The sequence below is a fragment of the Zootoca vivipara genome, chromosome 13, assembly GCF_963506605.1.
Source record: "Zootoca vivipara chromosome 13, rZooViv1.1, whole genome shotgun sequence".
Taxonomy (NCBI): domain Eukaryota; kingdom Metazoa; phylum Chordata; class Lepidosauria; order Squamata; family Lacertidae; genus Zootoca; species Zootoca vivipara.
In genome coordinates, this window is record NC_083288.1 from 40065818 (window position 1) to 40090650 (window position 24833).

The window sequence follows — 24833 nt, forward strand, 5'->3', positions numbered from 1 at the left end:
GGTCCTGCTCTACTTGTCTCCCTACAAATGTCCCCCAGTTTGCATCAATAAGGTATCACTCTAGACCAGGCACCCCCAAACTGCGGCCCTCCAGATGTTTTGGCCTACAACTCCCATGATCCCTAGCTAACAGGACCAGTGGCAGGGCCGTCTTAAGCATGTCGGGCGCCCTGGCGCCGTGGTGCGGAGATCGCTCCAGCGCCCCCGCCCCCCGCCCCGTTTCTTGCCAGGGCTGGTGGGCGGGCACAGCACAGCTGCCGCATGGCTCCGCTGTGTGGCGCCCCCCTAGCGGCACGGCGCCCTGGCGCGCCGCACCACCAGCCTTCCCCTAGAGCCAGCCCTGACCAGTGATCAGGGATTATGGGAATTGTAGTCCAAAACATCTGGAGGGCCAAAGTTTGGGGATGCCTGCTCTAGACCAGTGTTTCCCAACCTTGTGCCTCCAGCTGTTTTGGACTACAACTCCCATCATCCCTAGCTAGCAAGACCAGTGGTCAGGAATGATGGGAATTGTAGTCCGAAAACAGCTGGAGGCACAAGGTTGGGAAACACTGCTCTAGACACTAGGGCCTATGGACAAAGCTAATGTGTGTAAGGTCACTGCCCCATAGCCAATAACCTGGGAGCAAGTACCACTGGACAAAAAAAAGGGCCTTACTGATTCTTTTTCTAGTGAAACAGGGCTGTGGGTTCTCTTCATGAAAGGTCACATCAGGGTCAAATAGCACAGCCAATTTTGCAAGCCGCATAAATCGTACTTGTGCTCTCTTATTTTGCAATATTTTCTCTCTCTTTCCCCATCAATGAGCTACTCAGGGCTCTGGAGCCCTTTTCCCAGCCGCTGGAAGCCTTATTCAGCCACCTCTAGCACCCAAGAATTTACAGCTATCATCCACACAATTTCAAGCAGTTTTTGCAATCGGTGAGGGACAGAAACATGCTTTTTTTTAAAAAAACACAGATTCCCAGGAAGCTAGCTTTGCCTGTTCTTTCACTTTTCTCTGCTCTCGGGGAATTGCAGAATACACAAAGCCCAGGGCTTGAATTTTAACATGTAATAGACTAGTATAGGAATTATTATTTTAAATAAATGCCCACCCTCCATTAGCTCTCAGCTTGCCTGTAGGACTGTGTCTATGGGTGCTTGCCATTAGAGATGGAGAATTCTGAACAAAACAGAAACAGGAGCAGAAGTTTCTGATGCGCACCTATTCGGTCCCATGTCCAAAATGCAAATCAATCCAGCAGAGATGATCAGTATTTGTCTGCGTCGCTGCTTCCACTCCGCAAACGATTATGTACCCAATTCCTTCTCCACCCCTGGTTTGCAGTGTTTTTTCCTTCCGATTGAAATGAACAGGGCGGAATACCGCTAAAGACAACGTAGCTTGCTTAATTATATAAATCACATGCTACGGAAATGTCTGTGGTAAGAGACATACCGATGGCTGGCTATTCATCAGACATTAACCCCCCCAAAGGTAGCTGCATAAGCTAGGCAGATCCCATCTCTGACGGCATCATTTTCACCAGCACTATCGACATTCCCTTCAGACTCTCTTAGCTAACTTTATCCTCTGGGAGACCAGGGTTGAACGCAAAAGGCATTCACATGTATTCCTCGTTTGGACAAGTACCAGCTTTTGATGCACACCTGTATTTTCCCTTGACACCTCTCCCTTCGCAGAACTAGGGAGGGGTCAAAACACACCAAGAAGCTTCTCGCATCCGAGACTCCGCCCACTGCTGGAGGGAATGGCGGACAATTCCATCTTCTCCGCTCCAACGGTGATTTTTTATGGCGGCTGCTTCAGGAGTATGCAGCCTCCCTTACCCCTCCCGGGATGCCCGCAGATGCCCCTTAACCCGCCCGGACCCCTGCAAGGGGGGGCCTGGGCTGTGCACCCATTGGAGTCGGCACTCCTGGAAGCCACCCACCAGGAAGATGGGTCCCATTACTTGGAATTTTAATGAGAGGAAAGTTTGGGGCATGTCTCAGATGAGTGAAAATTTATTGCTTATGGACACAGCCCTGAATAGCAGAGAGAATGATTTGAATTACGGCCACTGAGAGATAAGAGGGAACATCGCAGGAGTGAAGAGCGAGCATCTAGAGAATCCGAGACGCCTTACAGGGAAGTGCAACTTTTTTCTTTGTTCTTTGCCTATAATTTATTAAATACCTTTCCTGGACGGAACATCGGACTTGATCTAGAGCAGCAGGATAATGGAGAGTACAAACTGGTGGACATGGAGTTTTAAATAAATCTGACATTGGGGTTATTATATACAATTTGACATTTTTGCAAAAATCTCCCTTAAAATCCTGGACCCGGCTGAGAGGCTGAAGATTTGTGACTGTAAGGAGGATCTAAGATTTGTGTCGCAGTTCGTAAATCAAACAAGATGGTGCTGGAATGGAACGCAGTCAGAGGTAGAGAAGTAGCCATTCGGTTTTGAGAAGAGAAGAGACGTCTGGCTTTTCCTCTACTGGAAAGACTGTGATTCTATTTTCAGAGGAGCCATGGAGGAGAATTTGGATATAATTTATGACTTAATTGGTATCAAGGGCCAGAGATCGGAGGCAGGTTACAGATATAGTCTACACAGAGACAGAAAGTATTTGGAAACATCCGGCGGGCAACGTAAACTCTGAGGCCGAGAAAGGACAGTAATAGACTTGAAAATATGTGATATTCATATCAGAGGCTGTTAAATGAGGGATAAATTCAAAAGGAAGCAAAGGATATTGGTGATTAACAGGGTGCTCTGGGGATCGGAGGCATGGGAGTTCGAAAAATTAAGTATAATTGGCTATAATTGGAATGTTTTCTCTAATTGGAATTGTATGATTAATTTGGATTTGTAAAAATGTAATTGGGAATAATTTCAATGTGATTTGATGTGTTTTAATTGGAAAATTTAATAAAAAGTATTAATTAAAAAAAGAAGCTTCTCGCATCCACCCAAGGTATTCGCAAACACAGGGAGTGGTGCAATCCGTTTATACCAGGGATGGCCAACATGAACCTCAATTCCCATCATGCCTGGCCACTGGCCATGCTGGCTGGGGCTGCTGGGAGTTGGAGTTTAGACTCTGCAGACACGGCTTGTTTGTTTTTAAAGGCATATAAGCCATATCCAGTGGATTTTCTAACCTTGATATTACCGGTATTCACCTCTATTCACAAGCAGTGAGTCTTATCTGCCAGGCGATCTGAAAACTTCCACGTGCCTACAATTTCCACCTTGTTCATAAACATGCCATTTATAGCACTGTTAAGAGGAAGAGAAGAGATTTTAGGGAGGGAGCTCTCCTACAGACTTCAGAATTCTCATTCTTCTACCATTCCTACGACCAATCTCTGCATGGCCCTGCCAAGGCTCCCCACCGACACAACAGGAGGGAAAACAGGAGCCAAACTTGTTGTCAGAATTCAACGTATTTATTTATAATAGTTAAGACTTTGATCAAAGAATACGTTCTACATTATTATTTGGTTTCACCAGCGGGAGCAGCAGGCTGGCATCCTCACCGCGCTCAGGTTAAGCACCAACAATGCTCTTTCGGGGTGAAGGCAGCTGGTCGTACTAACGGATACGACAAAAAGGTCCGTTCAGCCCAGAAAAAGATTCCTCTGAGGAGCCCATGAGCAGGGCATCAAGGCAGGAACAATCTCTGCCAGCCAGGGACATTCCACTTCCAACCCCTGTGACCAGCGGCCTGATCTGCCATCTTTTTGCCTTGTTCCCTCTAAAAAGCCAGCTTAAGCCAGTGATTTAAACAGACTTACTTGTTTACCCGAGCATTTGATGGCTGAACGATAACCCCTGAGATAACTGGCTGAGGGAATGTGCTTCTTTTTAGCTGGTTTTAGAAAGTTTTCAATTATATTTTTATTGATGCATTTGGCGCCCTGAACTCTCTCGGGAGGAAGGGTGGGATATAAACTGAGTAGGCGTCACATTTACTGACAGCGCAATGAACTCCGTCAATTAATTAAGTCACTGTGTGGTAAACAACTTCCTCTTCCATCTCCAGCCAATTTTTGTACTGTGAAAGAGGGAGAAACGCCTATTTCAATCGGGTTCCTGCATGTCACAAATCATTTTATCTGCCTCTATCAGCCCTAGGGATGGCTGGCTCCATCAATCTCAGTTTCTCTTTTTTAAAACCTTCAGGATGCCCCATTCTAAATCCATTTGGGGGGGGGGCCCTACTAATACATGCCTTTCTGAAAGCAATTTCCCTCACCGCAACGTTTTGTGCCTCATCTACACGAAATATTCATTTTTGTGCACACTATGAGAACTGCATCGCAAAATTCAGAAACATGCAAATTTTAAAGGAAAGTTGTGTTTCGGTTTGCATCATGGTTCAGAAACGAGAAATTAAGCTCTGCGTGGAAATGCAAACTTAACACTCACCCTGCTCCTCACGAATTCCTAATCACCCCAACCTTCAAATCATCTAAACTTAAACATGTCCAAAACACTTTCGCCTTCCCCATTAAGGATTTTGTCAGTGGGCTTTCCTGCATCTTGTCCAGCCCAGCAACAGTGTGTTGTGTGCCTTTGTCACTTTTCTTCAATACTGTCAATCCTTAGATCCTGCGAGGTTGCCAAGTTCCTACATTTGACAGGACGTTTCAGAAAAATGAGCCTCTTTTACTGGGTCAAATCTCAAAGGGGAGGAGTAAAACCACATGGCAAAGAGTCAGAATCAGGGAGGCTGTTAGCTGTCCCTTATTAATCAGACTGTTGGCAGGGATATCTGGGCTCCACCCACCTATTGTAGTGGTGTGTGTTTTTTAAAGAAAAATCCGCCATGATTCTCCAGTCATATTCATAGTGCACAAGCCCCGCAAAAAGTGGCAGGAAAAATAAATCATGGCATCCTATGTCACGCTAAGTGAAGTCCTACACTGAGAGGAGAGGCTGGATGAAAATCAAAACATGGTGGATCCGGATCCCGATTGCACTGGAACCGGCGGTGTAGTGGCGATTGAGGTAGGAAGAAAAAAACTGGAATGGGATCGCGGCGATGTAGAATGGATCAAGGATCCTTCAGAGAGATTCACATTGCTACAGGAAAGGAATGATGGCAGCATGAAATTGCACACACACACACACACACACACACTGGACCCACTGTGCCATTCATTTGTAGCACACTGAAAATAAAGACTGCCATGGGAATGGAATAAGAACGAAGGAAAGTGGCTCTGGAAGAGGAGGACTCCCATCAGAGAGGGAGTCTGGAATGTGCAACGCAGCCCAAGCAAGATCCGGATCGTAGAAGTCATACTAAGACTGAGATTGGAGGTTCTGATGAAAGAGCACGCCAGGGGAGGCAGGTTCATTAGGGCAAAAGGGAAGCAAGGGAAGCCCTGGCCCACCAATTTGCCTTCTTTTAACCAGCCCAGAAGGTGGCACTGAGCTGGCAGTGTCCTCTTTCTCCTTAGTCTCAGGGCTGCCCTTGTAAAATTCACCAGGTAGGAGGATAAGGACCAATCTAGCATTCCTTAGCTCTGCCTGCCATTGCCTCTGGCGCTCCCTAATGTTAGCCTCCTGCTTAACACCCTACCGGCCTTGACAGATGACAGCCACCAGTGGAGCACACAGCTCTTCTTACTGAAGTAAAACTATATGCTTAACCAACATTCAAAACAGATTTCGGCAGAACTGGCACACTCTCATTGAAAGTGGTTGCTGCCAAATCCTGGAGCAGGTTCCCCGCAGATCAGTTCCTCTTTCCACCCTCTCCCGGTCATCCTTTTAAGGGCTTTGCGAGTGATGAATAAATAATAGTAATTACAAGGATTAAACCAATAGTGTAATCCAGAGTCTACCAAGATGAAATTACTCTTGACGGCACTAGGTTATAATAAAAACAGCTTCTGCAAGAGTGTGGGGAAATGTACTCGGATGCTCCAGCGGAAGCAAAACCCAGGGCTAGGCTGCTTTGGGGGAGCAAGGGGGGAAGTCCCTCTCTCTCCTGGCTTCCCTGTCCCTCTCCCCCGCACACACGGCCCGTGTCTCATTTCCCAGCATCCCTCTGGGCATCGATCTCCTGGAGCCATTTCACAGTGCGGGCCCGGCTCTCCTCCCAGCTGTAGAGGGGCTTGTAGCCAAAGTGCTCCTTGGCCTTGCTGGTCTGCACTGTGAAGGTGGTGCTTGCCACAGCCAGAGTGTAGGGGTTGAGGATGGGCGCATAGTTGCACAGGGGCTTCAGCAGCCACTGCAGGAAGGCATTGAACAGCGCAATGAACCGCAGGAGCCAGGGAGGCAGCAGCGGCTGGGAGCCCAGCAGGTGGAAGCCGCAGGAGCCCAGAAACTCCATGTTGAAGTCCTCGTAGCTCTTGTAAGGCGAGTCGTCGTAGCAGAAATAAACCTGGCCTGAAACAGTCAAGGGAGACTCCTGGATCTTCCGGGCCACCAGCAAGTGCATCCAAGACACGTTGCCTGCAAAAGGGTTGGCAGGGGGAGGAAAAGAGGAGAAACACTTGGGAATGAGAAACAGGATCGCTTAAAGCAGCCTACGCAACGGGAGAGAGAGAGAGAGAGAGAGAGAGAGAGAGAGAGAGAGAGAGAGAGAGAGAGAGAGAGAGAGAGATCCTACAGATAGGAATATAAACAATAAGAGAGGTGAGTGCCATCAGGTCATTGACTCAGAGCGCTTTGGGCCGACTGAGCATCTGTATCTGCAGCCAGTCCGTAAGCACACAAGTCTTTGCTTGTGTATTTGCCAAGGGCTTAGCTCAGCCTTCCTTGTATGGAGGAAATAAAAATAAATTCGTAATTTAAGTTACAGGAGATCAAAGGGATCTTCTTTCAAGAAAACCGCTTTTTAAAACACATTGTGAGCCAATCGCCCTCTAGCAGAGGTTAGCAAACTAATAAAAAGCAGGCCCAGGAGTGGCCGCGTTCCCCTCCAAACCCTTACACAAATTCATTTACAAATCCCCATTGTGGTTTATCTTTTCCTCTTGGGAAAAGAATTCTAGAGGTCCGACTGCTAAATGTTAATACACAGGCTCTGGTGTTCTTGCTTTGCTTTTGTCATGGGCAAAGCAGCAAAGCATTCCAGGAGGGAAAGGTTGTTTGTTTTGATAAAAAAGCAGCAACGCCATCTTGCTTCTCTGGGACTCTGGCTATAAAGGACCAGAGGGAGGGCGCGCAAAGGCACCTGAAGTTCGTGGTGACATCGCAGTTCAAGAATGGCACACAGCGTGCATGCGAGACTTACCGACATAGACCCTGCCGTGCTCGGTGGAGGGTGGGGTGGCTCGCATCAGACACCTTTTGGTGATCAGCCCTTTCTCGTAAAACTGCTTCATCAGTGGGTGGTGCTCCCCATAGATGCCAGTCGGCCGGAGAGCACAAGTGACCAGCTGCTTCCCTCCTTCCACCTGGCGGCACAGAAGAGGAGGTGGAGAAAACCTGTTAGCTCCCCCTGCCACCAAGGACCTGGTTCCCTTCCCACCTCCCCACTGTGACACATGTGGGGGTAGAGGAGCCTCTGGGTGGTCAAGCATTTTGCTGGAGGGATTCAAGTTGAGGTATGCGGATCAAAGGGCTCTGTCTCCCCCAGTTGCAACAAACCCACTTTGGAAAAAAGAAGCTTGACTTTTTAAGCAGTTTGGAAGGTGCAGAGTGAGCGAATGACTAACAAGAAGATGAGTAAACACCCTGCAAGTGAACCAGGGTGAATGCAGCAGGAATGGTCACTGTCGTATACAAATCAAAACGAGAATGAGTAAACAACCCTACCACACAGGGTTATCAGAACGATAAGGAAATGCTACGTGCACTCAAGCTCATTAGAGGGAGGAGAGAAAGGGTGGGTTTTAAGAGTGTCGTAAATACATCGCAGAGGGGACATCTTGCTGCACTCGTACGGGGCCACAAGACTCTTGTAAGAGACTAATCGAGTTACTGGGGCACATAAACATCCACTGACAGCAGCCTGCATCATTAGATGTATAAATTGTTCTTAGTTGGCTGACAGAGGTGAAGGGTTCGTGCCATGCATCTGAGGAAGTGGGTTTTGGCTCTTGAACATTTATGTCCTAATAAGTCTGTTAGTCCTTTTAAGGTTCTTTGTTACATTCCAAACCTGGGCTGAAGCGGAGCCTGACTCACCGCTCGTCCATTGGCTTCGATAACCAAGTGCTCAGCCTTGGCTTTGCTAACCGGGTAAGGCTCGGTGTGAATAACCTCATATTTGGTGTCTTCGTTTCCCCTGCAAAGAAGAGGAACATGCCACAGGGAATCAGAACCCAATACTTCAATGTAGAGAAAGAGAGCCCAGAAGCCCCACCTGCCAGACCCATCCTTTTCCGTCTCTGCTACAAAATAATGTACCTTAATATACTTCCGTTTTGTTCAATTAACTCCAATGCACTGTGTTATAATGGTACAGGGGCTGCTGTCAAGTGCAGGGCAAGGTGCCTGCATCTTAAAAGAGATGGGTAGAAGGAAGAGCTTGCTTGGTTGGGTATTGTTTCTCCCAGCATTGCAAAAGCACGGTGGGAAACGCTGCAACTGTAATGTGCATTGATTTATACCTTTTAATAAATGTGCATTAAAGCTGCAGCATTTCCCAGTACCTATTGCAAGCTGAAACTTATAACTTGATTAGTCCCTCACTTCCTCAACAACAACAACAAAATCCCACCCCCTACAAAGACCACCCACCCCACAATTCCATCATATCATTCCAGAGAGGCATCTTTATTGCAGCGCATGGACATAAGCTTCCTTTTGATTGGTAGGGGTGGGAGAATCCAAGGGAGGTGCGACAGTATTGTGTAACCTGGGGGGTCCCCCAAATTCGTGCCCTCTGCTCTGCAGAGGATTGGACTAGATGACCCTTTAGGTCCCTTCCAACTCTACAATTCTGTGATTCCTCCCTAGTTAATGTTGTTTTTTTAAATGAATTCGGCTTTTAGGAATTGCTCAGTTGCAGGTGTTCCCTGCTTTTCTGTCTGCGTGTGTGGTTGTCTGGGTGGGTGGGTGTGTTTTATCTGTTTGTTTTGTAGTGCTAGGGGGAGTTTCAGGCATTGCCAGTTTTTCTTCTGTAAAGCCAGCATTCTCTGGTGCCTATGATACATTTTAAGATTTGCAAATGGGCCTCAAAAGGTTGGGAGCTTGCATGTTTTCAGCACTCTTCGAGAAAGATGGATTATGGGTGCTTAATGTCCCATTCCTTGCACACACACACACACACACACACACACACACACACACACACCAGACAGCTGTCTGAGTTTCTCCATTTTCTTTCCTTGCCCCAGGCCAAAATATTCAGCACCGAGACGTTTTTGTGTTTGCAGACAAGGGAGGCGATTAAAGTGTTTGCAGACAAGAAACTACCAATCTCTTGCTTTAGTGGAAGTGGCAATTTAGGCTGCATCCACACACCATACATTTAAAGCACATTCAAGGAACTGTGCAAGGCTTAAGAATGGAAGGACAGCCCTGCTGGGTCACTCCGGCCTCCTATTCCCACAATGGCCAGCCTATGGGAAGCCCGAAAAGCAACGCCCAAGCACAACACCGCTCTCCCCTCTTGCGATTCCCAGAAAACTACCGTAGCATTCTGAGGCAAACGTCCTCCAGCAGTGGAGGCAGGACATAGCCATTGAGAGCCACTGTGTCTGATCCTCTCTTAAAGCTCCTTTCAAAGAATCCTGGGATCCCCTGCACCATTAACAGACTACAGTTCCCAGGATCCTTCGGCAGGGGGGAGGGTTGCTTTAAATGCATGGTGCATGCACAGTATTAGAAACAGGAACAAAATATTGCCATGTAGGGAGCGCTGTTATATATAATATATCTCCATTGCCCATCTCCAGGGTTACCGTCGCTGTGTACATGTGTTGTTTGGATGTTGCCAGGGAGGACACAGGGGAAGCCCTTCTACAGGACCAAAGCCAGAGCCTGGACCAAAGCCAGAGGGAACTCCCTGCTGTGGATATCAGGGCTCTGTGTATGTGTGTGAGAGAGAACACAAGCGCTTTAGGCACATCACTTTATCAAAAGTGCCTTCCAATGATAGGATGGCTGCATGTCTCACTGGCTCAGCCTAGCCTACCTCACAGGGGTGTTGCATAGCTTTGAAAGGTGGGTGGGCTTTCTAAAGGCAAAAGGAAGTTAGAGGAAGAACTCGCCTGCCTTTAATGGACATTCTCATAACTCAGCCTGAAAAGCCCCTGCGGGATGCAGCACAGACTGAGAAGGAGATACGTCTGTGCTGTGGAAGAGGAAGGGAGCCCAGCATACACACTGGAGCACATGCAACTGGGGCAGAGATGCCGCAAGCCCCAGGTGAGGCACGTACCTGAAGAAGGGGTCACCCCTCGCATTGGGCCCCACCACTTCCATGCTGCTGGTGTAAATCAGGTACTGGGTTCCTTGTGTCACACATGCTTCGATGATGTTCTGAGTTCCTGTGCCGAAATGATGGAAAACAGAAGATGAGAAAGGAGAGAAAAAGAGAAAGAGAGAGAGGGAGAGGGAAAGGGAGAGGGAGAGGGGGAGATGAGACACATAAAACACACCTCTTGGCCAGCCCAGGGGCAGAGAACATGGTCCCTTCCAGTTCCCATCATCCCTGACCACTAGAACCACTAGAACATGGGTAGGCAAACTAAGGCCCAAGGGCTGGATCCAGCCCAATCGCCTTCTACCGTATTTCTCCAAAAATAAAGACACCATCTTATATTTATTTTTCCTTTAAAAAACACCCCACTATGGCTTATTTTCAGGGGAGGTCTTATTTTTTCCCCTCCTCCTGCCGCGGCCGGCATTGCTGCTGCGCCTATCTCTATGTCTTATTTTCGGTGTATGGCTTATATTCCTTGAATGCTTAAAAATCCTGCTATGGCTTATTTTATGACTACGTCTTAAAATAGGGGAAACAGGGTAAATCCAGCCCACAGATGGTCCGAGAATCGGCGTGTTTTTACATGAGTAGAATGTGTCCCTTTATTTAAAATGCATCTCTGGGTTATTTGTGGGGCATAGGAATTCGTTCATTTTTTTCCCTTCAAAATATAGTCCGGCCCCCCCCACAAGGTCTGAGGGATGGTGGACAGGCCCCCTGCTGAAAATGTTTGCTGACCCCTGCACTAGACCATGCTGCCTGGGGTTGATGGGAACCCAAGAACACCCGGAAGGACACCCATACTGGCTATTCAGGGCACCACCTCTTGTTCCTTCCAGGAAGGTAAGTGTGCGCAGGCAAAGGCTGTCTCTGCAGGAGCCGGCCCTGCTGGTGACTTTGGACGAGGGGGAACAGCCTTTCCTGCAAATCTAGCCACTCCCCTCCTGCGGAGCTCTGCCTACACTGGGCACCTTTCTTTCCCCTGTTTCAGCCAACTCAGAGAGGAGGAGAAGGCTTGCAAAGTACTGAGCCCCCCGCCCCCATAACACCCCCTCCTGCCCTGACAGCTAGAAACCCTGACAACCCCCTACTGCTGCTACCTTCTGCTACTTCCAGCTGGAGTTGCTGAAACAACAAGCACTAGTAACTTGTTCTAAAAAATAAAAAAGCAAGCTAAGGTTTTCAACATTTCTCGATTCCATGTTTGTACAATGTCAACTACAGAGGTACAGAGCGGGTTTATCAGTGGCAGCAGTATAGTTCTCAGTACAAAATGCTGGGGGTGGGGGGGATTCCTGGAAGCATCTGACTGGCCGCTGTGGGAAATGGTACTCTGCAGCTCTTGAGAGGGATCCAGAAGGGCTCTTCCAGTGTCCTAACTATGGGATGGAACACTGGGGCAGACAAGTCACAACAGTTCCTAGAGTGTCCACTAAGAGGGACTCACCTGGGGGAACACCTGACTCAGTTCCTGTTCCTCCAGATATGCAGATGAGATGGATTAGCTGGCAGACAAAAGCCCCTAGCCAGCAGCCATTCTCTCTCTTAGCCTTTTCTCCTTCAACGGGAACACATCTCCAGAGAATCTCCAGTTAGGATGGTTCTCCCTCTTGGCCTGCTGCCAAGAGAGAGACCAGATGGAGCCTCACTTTACTAAGTAGACTCCAGATGTATATATTTGTAACTTTTCTACGTAAGCCCGCCTTTCGGGGATTATGCTGTTAACTCAGGATGTCATGTGAGTAAACTCTATCTTATTTTAATACTATTGTGTCGTGTATTTCTTTTAACAGGGACAAAGGGGATTTGCCAGGAAGTATAATATTGAAGTATAATATTGTTGCAGAGGTTCTAACGAACCTAACGCTCACGCTTTGCTGCGCACAAAAGGGGAATGTCACTCTGCTGATATTGGAAGCTTGCTAACACAAGCTTGGATAGGATCTATCTAATAATATATCCTAATCCACATCCCTAACATTTCCACACTAACTGCATCCCCCTAGACAGCGACTGGGTCGCCCCTGCTGGGAGGGGTGGAAATATCAGAGGGCTTTTGCAACCAGGATTCAGTGGCTTGGGGCAGGTTGGGAGATGGGTTTCCCGGGGGAGGAGAGAGACACAATGGAGTGTCCCAGGTCCCTATAACTCAACCACTGTCCTAGGAATCAGACAATTGGTCCATCTAGTTCAGGACTGCCCGCAATGACTGGCAGTGGCTTCCCAGGGTTTTCAGAGGCCTGCCACCACCACAGAACTTCTCAGTGAGGTCCCTTGAGAGCTGGTGTTGGGAGGGGAAGGGATGCTGGGATGTGGAACTCTGGGCCCTCTTCTGTTAAGAGCCAACATGGCATCACGGTGAGAAGGTCAGGCTAGAACAACATCAGGCTAGAACAACACCCAGTCGTGAAACCCCATTAGCCGGCCTCAAGCCAGTCAGTGAGTTAGTAAACCAAGAGCAAACTGTGGTGACAAGCTTGTGGTTTAATGGTAGGGAGACAAACCACAACCCTGTGTTTCCACAGAACGTGGTGCCAAACCACGGCTCGGCTCCAGGTAGCACACAGGGCGCAGAACCAGGGGAGGATCAAAACAGCTGTGGTTTTCTTCCCAGGTACAGTGCTACCTCGGTTGATGAACTTAATCCATTCCTGAAGTCCATTCTTAAATCAAATCCATTCGTAAACCGAGGCGCAATTTCCCTAGTGAGGCCTCCCGCCGCCGATGCCCTTCCACCGTTCGGCTTCCGTTCATAGACTGAGGTAAAGTTCGCAAACCGGGACACTACCTCCGGTTTTGTGGAGTTTGTAAACTGAATAGTTCGTAAACAGGACTGTTCGAAAACCGAGGTACCACTATACCTGAACACTAGCTCATTCTCGCTAAGCCACAGTTTGGCTTGGCCTTATGTGTGGAATGAAGCTAGCCTGCCTCAGTCCAAACTACCTCAGAGGGTTGCTGTGCAGGTAAAAGGCAGTGGCGGGGGAGAGAAATAAAACAAATGATCTGCAAAACAAGACCAACCCAGCCCCAACCCTGGTTCTCAACCCATCCTCTTCCAGAATACCTGACAGTTGTGTAAGGGGATCAACCCACTTTCTGTTGTGCAATAACAAGCACCTGTTTTGGCCTGTGAGAGAAAATGTTGAAATATATAGAAACCTGGGCCTTTGCATCTCATGTAGCGGCAGGAATTTCATCCCAGACTTCACAGGCCCTCCCTGCCGGCCTCATTACTCCCTGGCAAATGTGGAGGACGTTCATAAATTAAAAGGAATGCCCACACATGGATGCTATTATCCTTGTTCCTGACTCATCTCTGCCTTGATCGGTTTTACATCAGTAACCGACAGAGGGTTTCCCCCAAAAACCCTCAATGCCCTTTCCCAAACAAACAAACAAACAAACACTGCACCCCAAATGGAGCCACTTTGGGGCCATGGAGTCAGAACCAGCTATTAAAGTTTGGTGGAGGAATAGGAAGGTCTGACAGGACAGGACAGAGCTTTTCCTCTTAGGCTGCCAGAAGGAAAAGATGAGTGATGGTGCTTTAAAAACGTGGCAATCCCGTTCCTGTTGTTTCCTCTCCACACGCCCTCAGCCAGGAGCATCTGATGTAAAGCCAAAGGGGGGGGGGAATGGAAGGAGCATCTCAGCTCAATTGCCGCAGATCCCATCAAAGCAGAGATGAGAGGGAAGGACCTTGGATTCTGCCTTATATCAAGTCAGACCAAGTTGGGGGTGGGGGTGGAGGGGAACCTTGGTTTTAGCAGGGATTTCCATGTGAACCCCTTCCTCCATCCAGGATTGAACGCTTGCTGAGCAGCTGATGGGTGAGGATTAAATCTTGCTCCCAGAAGGATTTAAACCCCCCCCCCCGCGCTTGTCAGCTGACAAGGAGGGAGTATAATCCTGCTGCGTTGGCTACCTGCCCATGTTCCCTGTTGGGAATGGGTGTGCATAGCCAACACAGGATTTAACCCCTCCCTCCATGACCTCATGAGTGAGGGAAATGGGCTGGAAGTTCCCCACTCCTACACAGGCTGGCAGTGGCTCTCCAATGTTTCAGGTAAAAGTCTCTCCCAGCACCTCCTAGAGGTGCTGTGAATCAGACTGAGACCTCCCGCATGCGACCTGTGTAGTCTACACCACTGAGCTGTGGCCTCACAGGCTGTGCTTCCCAGCTAGGCTTGATCCCCTTGCCTGTGACGCCAGGGCTCAGTCTCTGAAAAAAAGATGAAGCTACAATAATGGTAAGAGGGTCTCTGCGCATACACAGAGGGAAACTGGCTCTCCCCTTAAGGAACCAAAGTCTGTTCTTCAGCCTCCGGGATGTGGGGCAGGAGACCCACATGAGATAGTGGCTTCCTGAACCTGGAAACGCTCTTCCTTGAACACCGATCCTGCTAGCTAGGGATGATGGGAGTTGTAGTCCAAAGACAGCTGGAGACCCACGTTTGGGAAACCCTGCTTTAGGGCAAGGCTGAGGAACCTGCAAGCCTGGCATGTGTTGCTGGACTACAACTACCAGCATCCCTGTCCATTGGCCAGGCTAGCTGAGGCTGATGGGAGTTGGAGTCCAGCAACTGCTGGAGAGCCCCAGGATCCCCCAAGCCTACTTTAGAGGAATTAGCCAGCTAGTTCTTGGAAAGGCTTAGCAGCACTGTTTCAGAGAAATCTCTCTGTTTTCCTCCTTTATACAAGCAATGCTAATTTCCCAGTTGTAATATTTTCCTTTCCATTGCAATTTTATTTAGCAATTCTTATTACGTTTTTCACAGAACAGTCTTCAACCACCCCCGCCAGCCTCCTGAAAAACAGATTTATTAACTTGGCAAAAGCAGGCGTTGCTCCCTTCAAAATATTTGACTTTTATCTTCTAGAAAGACAGGCTGAAATATTAGCACTTCCCATCAAGCGATTCTTAAAAATCCAGACCTTTTCTTGGTAACATAAGAGGGCAAGAAGAGCCCTGCTGTGTCAGGTCACGGCTGGATGACAATGCTTGGCCTTCCTCTGGAACGTAGCCTGGTTCACTGGCTTGAGCAACCTGGTAACATTTGCTCCCCAGCCACCTTTCTGACATCTTGGTTGCCTCATAACACTAAACCATGTTTTATGAGACTCTGTTTAATAATAATTTTGTTGTTTAGTCGTTTAGTCGTGTCCGACTCTTCATGACCCCAAGGACCATAGCACGCCAGGCACTCCTGTCTTGCACTGCCTCCCACAGTTTGGTCAAACTCATGTTCGTAGCTTCGAGAACACTGTCCAACCATCTCGTCCTCTGCCGTCCCCTTCTCCTTGTGCCCTCAATCTTTCCCAACATCAGGGTCTTTTCCAGGGAGTCTTCTCTTCTCATGAGGTGGCCAAAGTATTGGAGCCTCGGCTTCATGATCTGTCCTTCCAGTGAGCTTAATAATAATAAGCATGGCTTATTATTATCTGCAAACCCTGCCAGAAGCTCATCTATGGCTTGTTTTGCTAAAACTACAGCCTGATGGTTATATGGAAACCCAGCACCATTCCATTAGCCATGGTTTGTTGAAGTCACCCTAGACACTCACAAAACTCCACAACCACAAGACAAGAACAAAACAAATGTTGGAGAAACAAGCCATGTTTGTTTGACAAACTTGCGGTTAACTCATGGTTTGTGAAACAAACCATGGCTTAGCGTTATGTGTGAATCAGGCTGCTGTTGTGCTCTCCGTGGTCCTGTAATGGGCAGGGTGACTTCCTCTGGACCATGGGGGAAAGAGGCCTGACTGGGTAGTCTTTCAATTCCTACCTTGAACGTTGACCGCAGTGATCTTCTCAGGTGAGACTCTGCCCCAAACATCCACCAGGCTGGCAGTGTGGATGACCAGGTGGGCTCCTTTCATGGCTGCCTTCACATCCTCCAGGTTGCTGATGTCGCCCTGGATCAGAGTCACTATGTTTTTGAGAACAAGGAGAGAGAGAGAGAGACAGCGATGAGTTGGGACTTTCAGTTGCTACCTGGGTCAGAGAGAAAAGGCGGTAGCACGGAACTGGGGACAAATCCATCAACCAAAAAAACCCATGTAATCAAGTCTACCTTGGTTTCTTAATTAGGAAAGAACATACTAAACACAAACTGGTCCACGTCTCTCCCCTTCTCACCATCCTCCCTGCCCCCAACAGAGGGAGGAGAAGCAAAGTGGCATCAGGGACTCTGCAGGACTTTGTGCTCCTAGCCCTGCCCATACGAACGATTGGAAAATCATTGAGAGCCACAGCTGTCCTTATGCACACCCCAGATAGAAACATCAGGAGCTGCCTGGAGGCTACAGGGACCGAACCTGGATCTTCTAAACACGCAAAGCATATCATTGGATGCAAAACCGGAGCATGGAAACAGCAATGTGTTTCAGCAATTTGCCTTTGTGCAAATTTCTATTTTGATTTGCATCACTGAATTCAGGAGGGGATTCAGCTGTGTGCTGAAGGCAAACCTTCCCACTTCTGCCCTGTGGCAATACCGAGGCATTCCTGCATACTGAATGAGTCGAGCCAGCTTAGGGGAATCCTCCTTATGAGTGAGAAGCACCACACACTTCTACGGCAGGCTGTCGAGAAAGAACAAAGCCAAATACCTGGTTATATAATTAAATGCCTCCTCCCAGAAAGAGGGTTGGGTGGATGTGTCAAGTTCTCTTTCTCATTTTCCACATATTGGTGCTTAGCTCTCCACATTCCCACATTGGTTTGTGAACATATTTATTGTTGAAGTCCTCATGAAAACTAAACAGTGTTTTTTTATTGCTATCTTCTCAGCCCCCAAGACACATTCCTCCGTTGTCTCCCGAGACAGACAGACGCCAACTAAAGCCTCCTAATATACCCCTTTAGTATGGAATAATATAAACATCTTTGTAAAGCAACTTCCCCTAACATAATGCATTTTGCATGTCATTCTGATTAATATATGTGTACCTTAACATCTACATATTTGTACACATTACTTGGCTGGAGAACTGGAGTGCAAAATTCGGAGATGTGTGAATTTCAAGCGGTGGCTGTGCTTCGGTTTGCACATTGTTTTAGAAAGCGTAAATTAAGTAGTTTTGCCTTTAAATGCAAGCTGAATCTAATTTCTCCCCACCCCTTCCTAGAAATAGCACTGTCTTTTGTTCCAGGCAAAGCTGGGGGGGGGGTTAGAAACCACACCATCACCACTGTCACCCCTTGGCACCATTCTCTGCTGCCCCACATTTCCTACAGAGAACACGGAGAAGAGAAAATGCAAGAAATTGCACACCCACTCTCAGCTCAAAAGGTCTCCTCTGCATTTGGACACCCAGAAGGGTAAACTTTCTAGAAACAACACCCCCCACAAGGCCCATATTTAGCTGCCCCATAACATGGGACATACTCCACTTCTTTACTTACTGTTTTACTTACTATTGAGTGAAGAACATATTCAACATTTCAACAGGAAGTCAAAGTTAGGCATGGCATAAGATCGACTTCTTGCTGGCTTTACAATTTGCATCAAAGTCATGCCTTCTTATGGAGCCAAAGGTTAAGTTAGCCACCAAACTACCTTCCTTGCACACCTCAGGCATTCTTTATTTTTGTTTTCACACATAAAAAGTATTGCATAATATGTGCACCCTATCCTGGCTTATACATTTAAAATAAAAAGAAGGGAGGTTTGAAAAATATATATACCGGTAGGTGGGGAGGTGTTCTTGATGTCACAGGTATTAGCCAATTGGCCCCACAATTGGCTTAGCACTAAGATAATAAGGTATTGCTTGAAACACTTCTGCCTCTCACTTTGTTTCAGCACAGCAAGGCAATCATATAAGCAAGCATGACAAGAGATTACAAAAACATCCTGGGCTTAATGTTGTTTCATCAAGTTTTCCTTGGAACGAGAGACTGTGTTGTTTGAGCCATCGGCCCCTCTCACAACCGCTTTTGTTTTGTCTAGTTTTAGGAGCAGTTTTTTAAAAATGCCACAAGGACAGCCTTGGTCGCACTGAAGGGACATGTGGACGGGGCTTGTCACAGAAAGCTTAGAGGACATACCAGACAAGAATTATATTTGGAAAATTGACAGACCACCAAACATTAGCAAATATCCGAGCACTGTAGAACAATTAAAAAAATAAATGAATACAATAAGACAGACGAAAACAGTTTCTCAAAGAAATCTGATGCTGCACATGAGCCAACTCACCCTTCTGGAAAAACCAATTCCAGTTAGAGGGCAGCTACCGTTCTCTCACGAGAAAAAAAAAGGGATGTCCTGGTTTTGCCAAGACACTTGCGGTATATGCCATGTCCGGTGCCATTACATCTTAAATGCAACAGCTTTTATGGGTATTATCACCTTCAAGACCCACTTGCTTCTCAGGCTAACCACCACTGGAAAGGTGAAGGATGGAAAGTGAACTTTGGTGTTCTTTCCTGGGCAGCTGGTTTTATCCATGATAATTTTTGAAACCTCACAACAGGTTAGAGAGACGTGGCAGGCGGGGAGAACAGGAAGGAACGGGATCTAGTGGGTTACACCAAGTTCACCAAGTGCCTCCTTCTCTTCCTCTCCTGTATTTCGCAGGCAGGAAACCCCCTCAGGAAATCCTGCCATGATGGCATCTGCTACGAAACACCTGCCAGGAATGAACGGCCAGGGCACCCGTCGCCCTTCCTGTCCCCATCAACCTGCTTGCCCACTCACCCAGGGACCGTGGGGGCTTGCGGCTCACTCCTATCTGCCTCCCTTTACGTCACACCAGGCCTTGACAGGAGGCAGTGTCCTTCTTCTCTGCTTTTTCCTGCCCAGATGATTTCTGGCCGCCTGTCACTTAGCTGGCTGTCAAAACCATTTCCCCTTCTAAATGTGGTGCTGGAAACTCAATTCTCTGGAACTTGAAAGAGCCATTACCAATGAAAGGTCACCAGGAGGCATCCGGGAAGGGACTAGAGTCATATTCCCACCCTTCCCAGTTACTTATTTATACCCAATTTTTTTATTCTTATTTTATTTTTATTTTTGGGGGGAGAAGGCGCTCCGAGTGGCTCCAGCAGAGCTCCGAAGCTGTCGCCCATCCTGGCAACTACCAGGCCGAAGCCTGCTTTGCATTAGCAGCATCAAAGCCACTTCTCGGGGTATTCCCTGGCCCCCAGGATTGTGGGTACTGGCTCCTGATGTGATGAAACGTCTCTTATAAACCAAGACAATTCCACACGTGGTGAAGGGTTTGTTTCATTACACAAACAAATATCCATGTTCCACACTGGCTTCCTGAGCAAAGCAAAAGTTGTGGCACTGGTTCACTCCCTCCTCACTCAGTCCTGGTCGCAAAGGCTGGAGCAAGGAGTACGTGGCAATGGGAAATGCCTCAGCCCCTATTACTTAAAGTAGCTGCTTGCAAATTAATATTCTTGCAAGGTACCACTTCCTTTCTAGCCCTTTCCCCTCTAAATTGGCAGAAGGCCAGATTTGGCCCAAGGATTCCCAGTTGCTAATCCACAGCATATATCAGATACACCCTAGCTTTTTTTCTTTCCCGGTAAAGAGGAAAATGTGGCACATGAAGCATCTCTTAGGCCCCAGCTGCACTACACATTCAAGGCAGCATCATGACACTTCAAACAGTCATGGCTTCCCAACAAAGAACCCTGGGAACTGTAGTGCTGAGAGTTGTAGTTTGTTAAGGGTGCCGAAGAGAGTGACAATTCCCCGAGCGGTTTAACAATTAACCCCTCTTGTCAAGGAATCCAAAAGAATTGTAACTCTGTGAGCCTCCAAACAACTATCAGCACCCTTAACAAACTACAGTTCCCAAGATAGTTTGGGGGAAGCCACAACTGTTTAAAGTGGGATGACACTGCTTTGAAATGAATAGTGCAGATGGGGCCTTAGTGGGAAAGGAAAATAAACTCTTGCACATGCACAAGTGTCCTCTTTATTCCTAACACTTTCACGTACCATAAACCAGTGTTTCCCAACCAGTGTGTCTCCAGATGTTTTGGGACTACAACTCCCATCATCCCTAGCTAGCAAGACCAGTGGTCAGGAATGATGGGAGTTGTAGTCCCAAAACATCTGGAGGCACACTGGTTGGGAAACACTGCCATAAACGACCCATAGCTTTGTTGATATCCAAGGAAACTCGCATTTTTCTCCCTACAGAGGCCTTGCAAATGGCCTTAGCCGATTCCCCCCCCCCTCCATCCCCTTCACATTAGCAAGCCCACTTTTGACAGGTATAATAAGCAGCAACCTGCTTGGAAGAAGGCAGATGGGGCTGACAGGGAGGTGTTGGGACTTCCTGACACAATGAGCCTGCCAAAGCAGAGAAGCAAGGCCATGCAACTTCACCAACTTTCGGTATATTGACTCCCACTGCCCACACCTCACCAGGAGGGACATTTTGCTTGCATTAACTATTGACTCTGCCGCTAGCCTCTTTTTTCTCCCCCCAAAACACCTCCTTCCCTTGGTCAAACTGCATCCTTGCCACTAGAAACCGGTGAAACTTCATTGTCTCATTGCTTCCTCAAATCAAATCAGATGTGCTTTCGAGGGCAGGCATTGTTTACCCTGGACTGAAACCAACACAGAAGAGACCTTGGACGCAGAAGGATATGAGGTCGCTACTGGGCTTCTCTCGGGGAGAAATCCCCAGGCAGGCCCTTCGTTCCCTGAACCCCACCCCACCCCCTCTCCTGGTTCTCAATTCTTGTTTCTCACATTCCTGTTTTTTGCCCTGCTGCTTGCTACTGAGTGCTATTTGCACTCGGCCAAGGCGAAGAGATTTTGGCAGCGCACGCGAGCTCAGCCAAAGGACATGGGCCAGGCACGAGGCAAAGAGAGCAAATCGCAACCAGCTGCAGTGGACAGCATTTGGAACATCGGCTTCTCCACAGCCAAGGCTGGCTGTGTACCGACTGGGAGCACGCTCTCACACGGAGGTCCATGCTCCGACAAAACACTTCCATGTGTGGGTGTGGTCTTTTTGCACCCTGCCAGCAAAACCCCTCATTTTTGGGGTGGGGTGGGGGCTTTCCTGGGAATAAACCATCACCACCACACCCTCTGCATCTTGCAGGGAACAGTTTTGAAGGTCAACAGCGAGCTGCACACCGCACATGGGGAAAATGCGCCTGTACCAGATGAATCAATGCGAGGGAACAGAGTGTTATGTTGGCCCTATCCTGCCCTCCAAAGCTTCCTCCCCGAGAACCGCACAGGCACATTTTCTTGCCACATGTTGGCTGGCTTCCTGGCCGGTTGTTTCAGGGACAGAACTACTCATGGGCTGGATGATGCTGCCCGCAAGTTGTAGTATCTCAGAGCATTGCCTCCATTTTGCTGTCAGGAACTTTCCCTTCCTTACGTGACAATTGCTCGCACCCACAAAAAGATTTCCAGAGGGGGTACAAAAGATGCAACTTCCAGTCTCAGGAGCTTTCTTTGCTTCCAAACTGGTTGCTTTAATTTATTATAACAGGGAGAAGTTATCCCTCTTTGTGTTGTTGGGGACTCCCAAGTCCCAGCAGGCTGGGGAAGATGGGAGAAGAAGAAGAAGAAGAAGAAGAAGAAGAAGAAGAAGAAGAAGAAGAAGAAGAAGAAGAAGAAGAAGAAGAAGAAGAAGAAGAAGAAGAAGAAGAAGAAGAGTAGTTTGGATTTAATATCCCGCTTTATCACTACCCGAAGGAATCTCAAAGCGGCTAACAATCTCCTTTCCCCTCCTCCCCCACAACAAACACCCTGTGAGGTGAGTGGGGCTGAGAGACTTCAGAGAAGCGTGACTAGCCCAAAGTCAGCCAGCAGCTGCATGTGGAGGAGCGGAGACGCAAACCCGGTTCCCCAGATTACGAGTCTACCGCTCTTAACCACTACACCACACTGCAGTCCAGCAACATGAGGAGAGTCAAGGGTTCCCTATTATAGGGAGCGATACACCAACTCTTTAAAAGGGTGGAATTTATACTTTTTAGCTGGTTTCCGTCATAATATTTCACTTTCCTGATGCTTAGAGGATATTTTGTTAAGTCATCCTGCTACATTTGCAACAAATTTTCTTTGTGTTTTCGCATATAATGTTTGATACTAAAAAAAAAAGATGCTCTGTTTAGTTGTCAATTTTATGGAATGTATAAATTTCTGGCACTTTATCTAATTGCATTTAACCTAAGTTGTAAAGGGCTTTGTTTTAAAGTTGTAAAGAGTTTTTGTTTTGAATTTGAGCTGTGTATACAAATTGTCATCAATCAATCAATACCTTCATTCAAATTCCCATGATAGTTTAAATTAAGGCTGCTTTATGTTTAGCTCTATCTTACCAAGGCTATTTATTTTTAACCAAAGTTTCGTCTTTTCTTTTCTTTTCTGTAAGCTAACTTTTTAATTTGAAAGGCGGGACATAATTTTTTAAAATCGAGTAAAGATGAGCAATTCTTCCCACCCCACCCCCACTCTGCCCATCTTTATTTGTGTTCTGCACCCTCCCAAACTCAGCTGCAGTTAACCCAGTAACACCAAGGTGTAAAACAGGCATCCCCAAACTTTGGCCCTCCAGATGTTTTGGACTACAATTCCCATCATCCCTGACCAGTGGTCCTGTTAGCTAGGGATCGTGGGAGTTGTAGGCCAAAACATCTGGAGGGCCACAGTTTGGGGGTGCCTGGTGTAAAAACATTCACAGATGGAGCTGCAATCATTAAAAACACACTTGCTTGGGTAGAGAGATGCAAAAGCAGACCTTTAACAGCTGTGTAAAACAACAACAACAATTAAAGGTGCATTAGTTCCATGTTTCACCAAGCCATCCTTACTCATGAGTAAGCCTCATTGAACACTGTAGGATTTGACTGCCAAGCAAGCAAATGTAAGAGTGCTCTGCAACAAGTGAATTAGATGCCAAGGACTGGGGGGAAAAGAGACAGACTTATTGTGCTATTGGCTGCCATCCACATTCCTAGGGTTTCTAGCAACATTCTTGTGGAGACTACTCATTTTTCACTTGGAGGGGAAAATGTGTTTTTAAAGGTCACACACCTTCAGACCTTGAAACATATGAGTCCTTTTAGACGGGGTGGTGGTGGGGTTAGCGCCCAAGAAAAATGAATAAAACTTAGCATTACGTGGGCTCATTTCTGTGAAACTCTCTCGCGTGGACACAGGTTGCCAAGATGGAAAATATTTTAGCCTCCTGTTTATATAACCAGGGAAATAAATGTTAAGCTGGGGCTCAACTGGGAAACCTGCCTTAGAAGCCAAGGACTTTCAAAGAAGATAACAGGGGCCAGTTTCGAAACTCCACCGATTTTCAGGAACACAGTTGGGCTTTTTAGAAAGTTAGCCTCCCCGCCATGCTCCAGCAGATGTGCTTTGGTGCTCCTGATGTTGATAAACTACAAATCCCATCAACCCCAGCAAGCACGGCAGGGGCAGGGGATGGTGAAAGTTACAGTTCAGCAAAGGCTCCCCACACCAGCTCTAACACGTTGTGGGTCCCTTTCATACCTGACCTTTAGGCCACCTTCAGAGGACTTTATTCCAGCATTCACCTTTATTTAATTGCACAGAGCTTATACCTGTACAGCAGGTGCTGTCATTGTTGCTAACCCACCTTCACCATAATGTACCAGGGCAAGTTACAGCAATTTTAAAATTCAACATTGAAAACAAGTTGGAGCCACAGGTATAATAATTATTATTATTTATACCCCACCCATCTGGCTGGGTTTCCCCAGCCACTCTGGGTGGCTTCCAACAGAAGTTTTAAAATACAATAATTTATTAAACATTAAAAGCTTCCCTAAACAGGGCAGCCTTCAGATGTCCTCTAAAAGTCTGGTAGTTGCTTTTCCTCTTTGACATCTGGTGGGAGGGCATTCCACAGGGCGGGTGCCACCACTGAGAAGGCCCTCTGCCTGGTTCCCTGTAACTTGGCTTCTCGCAGCGAGGGAACTGCCAGAAGGCCCTCGGCACTGGACCTCAGTGTCCAGGCAGAACGATGGAGGTGGAGATGCTCCTTCAGATATACTGGACCAAGGCCGTTTAGGCCTTTAAAGATCAGCACCAACACTTTGAATTGTGCTCGGAAACGTACTGGGAGCCAATGTAGGTCTTTCAAGACCGGTGTTATGTGGTCTCGGTGGCTACTCCCAGTCACCAGTCTAGCTGCCGCATTCTGGATTAATTGTAATTTCCGGGTCACCGTCAAAGGTAGCCCCACATAGAGCACATTGCAGTAGTCCAAGCAAGAGATAACTAGAGCATGAACCACTCTGGTGAGACAGTTCGCGGGCAGGTAGAGTCTCAGCCTGCGTACCAGATGGAGCTGATAAACAGCTGCCCTGGATACAGAATTGACCTGTGCCTCCATGGACAGCTGTGAGTCCAAAATGACTCCCAGGCTGTGCACCTGGTCCTTCAGGGGCACAGTTACCCCATTCA

The 24833-nt window shown here is 47.6% G+C and overlaps 1 protein-coding gene across 3 annotated transcripts in view; it reads right to left on the bottom strand.

The window, feature by feature from the left end:
• Positions 1 to 5386: 5386 nt before the first annotated feature.
• HSD3B7 (hydroxy-delta-5-steroid dehydrogenase, 3 beta- and steroid delta-isomerase 7) overlaps positions 5387 to 24833 on the bottom strand; it is a 52005-nt gene continuing 32558 nt past the window's right edge. For all 3 annotated transcript variants that reach the window (XM_035134988.2, XM_060281771.1, XM_060281770.1), the window contains exons 3-7: positions 16182 to 16325; positions 10346 to 10454; positions 8146 to 8245; positions 7250 to 7412; positions 5387 to 6465 (exon numbers count right to left, since the gene is read on the bottom strand). In XM_035134988.2, coding sequence (XP_034990879.2) covers positions 6041 to 6465; positions 7250 to 7412; positions 8146 to 8245; positions 10346 to 10454; positions 16182 to 16325 — 941 coding nt within the window. In that variant the 3' untranslated portion in view covers positions 5387 to 6040. The remainder of the gene's footprint in view (positions 6466 to 7249; positions 7413 to 8145; positions 8246 to 10345; positions 10455 to 16181; positions 16326 to 24833) is intronic.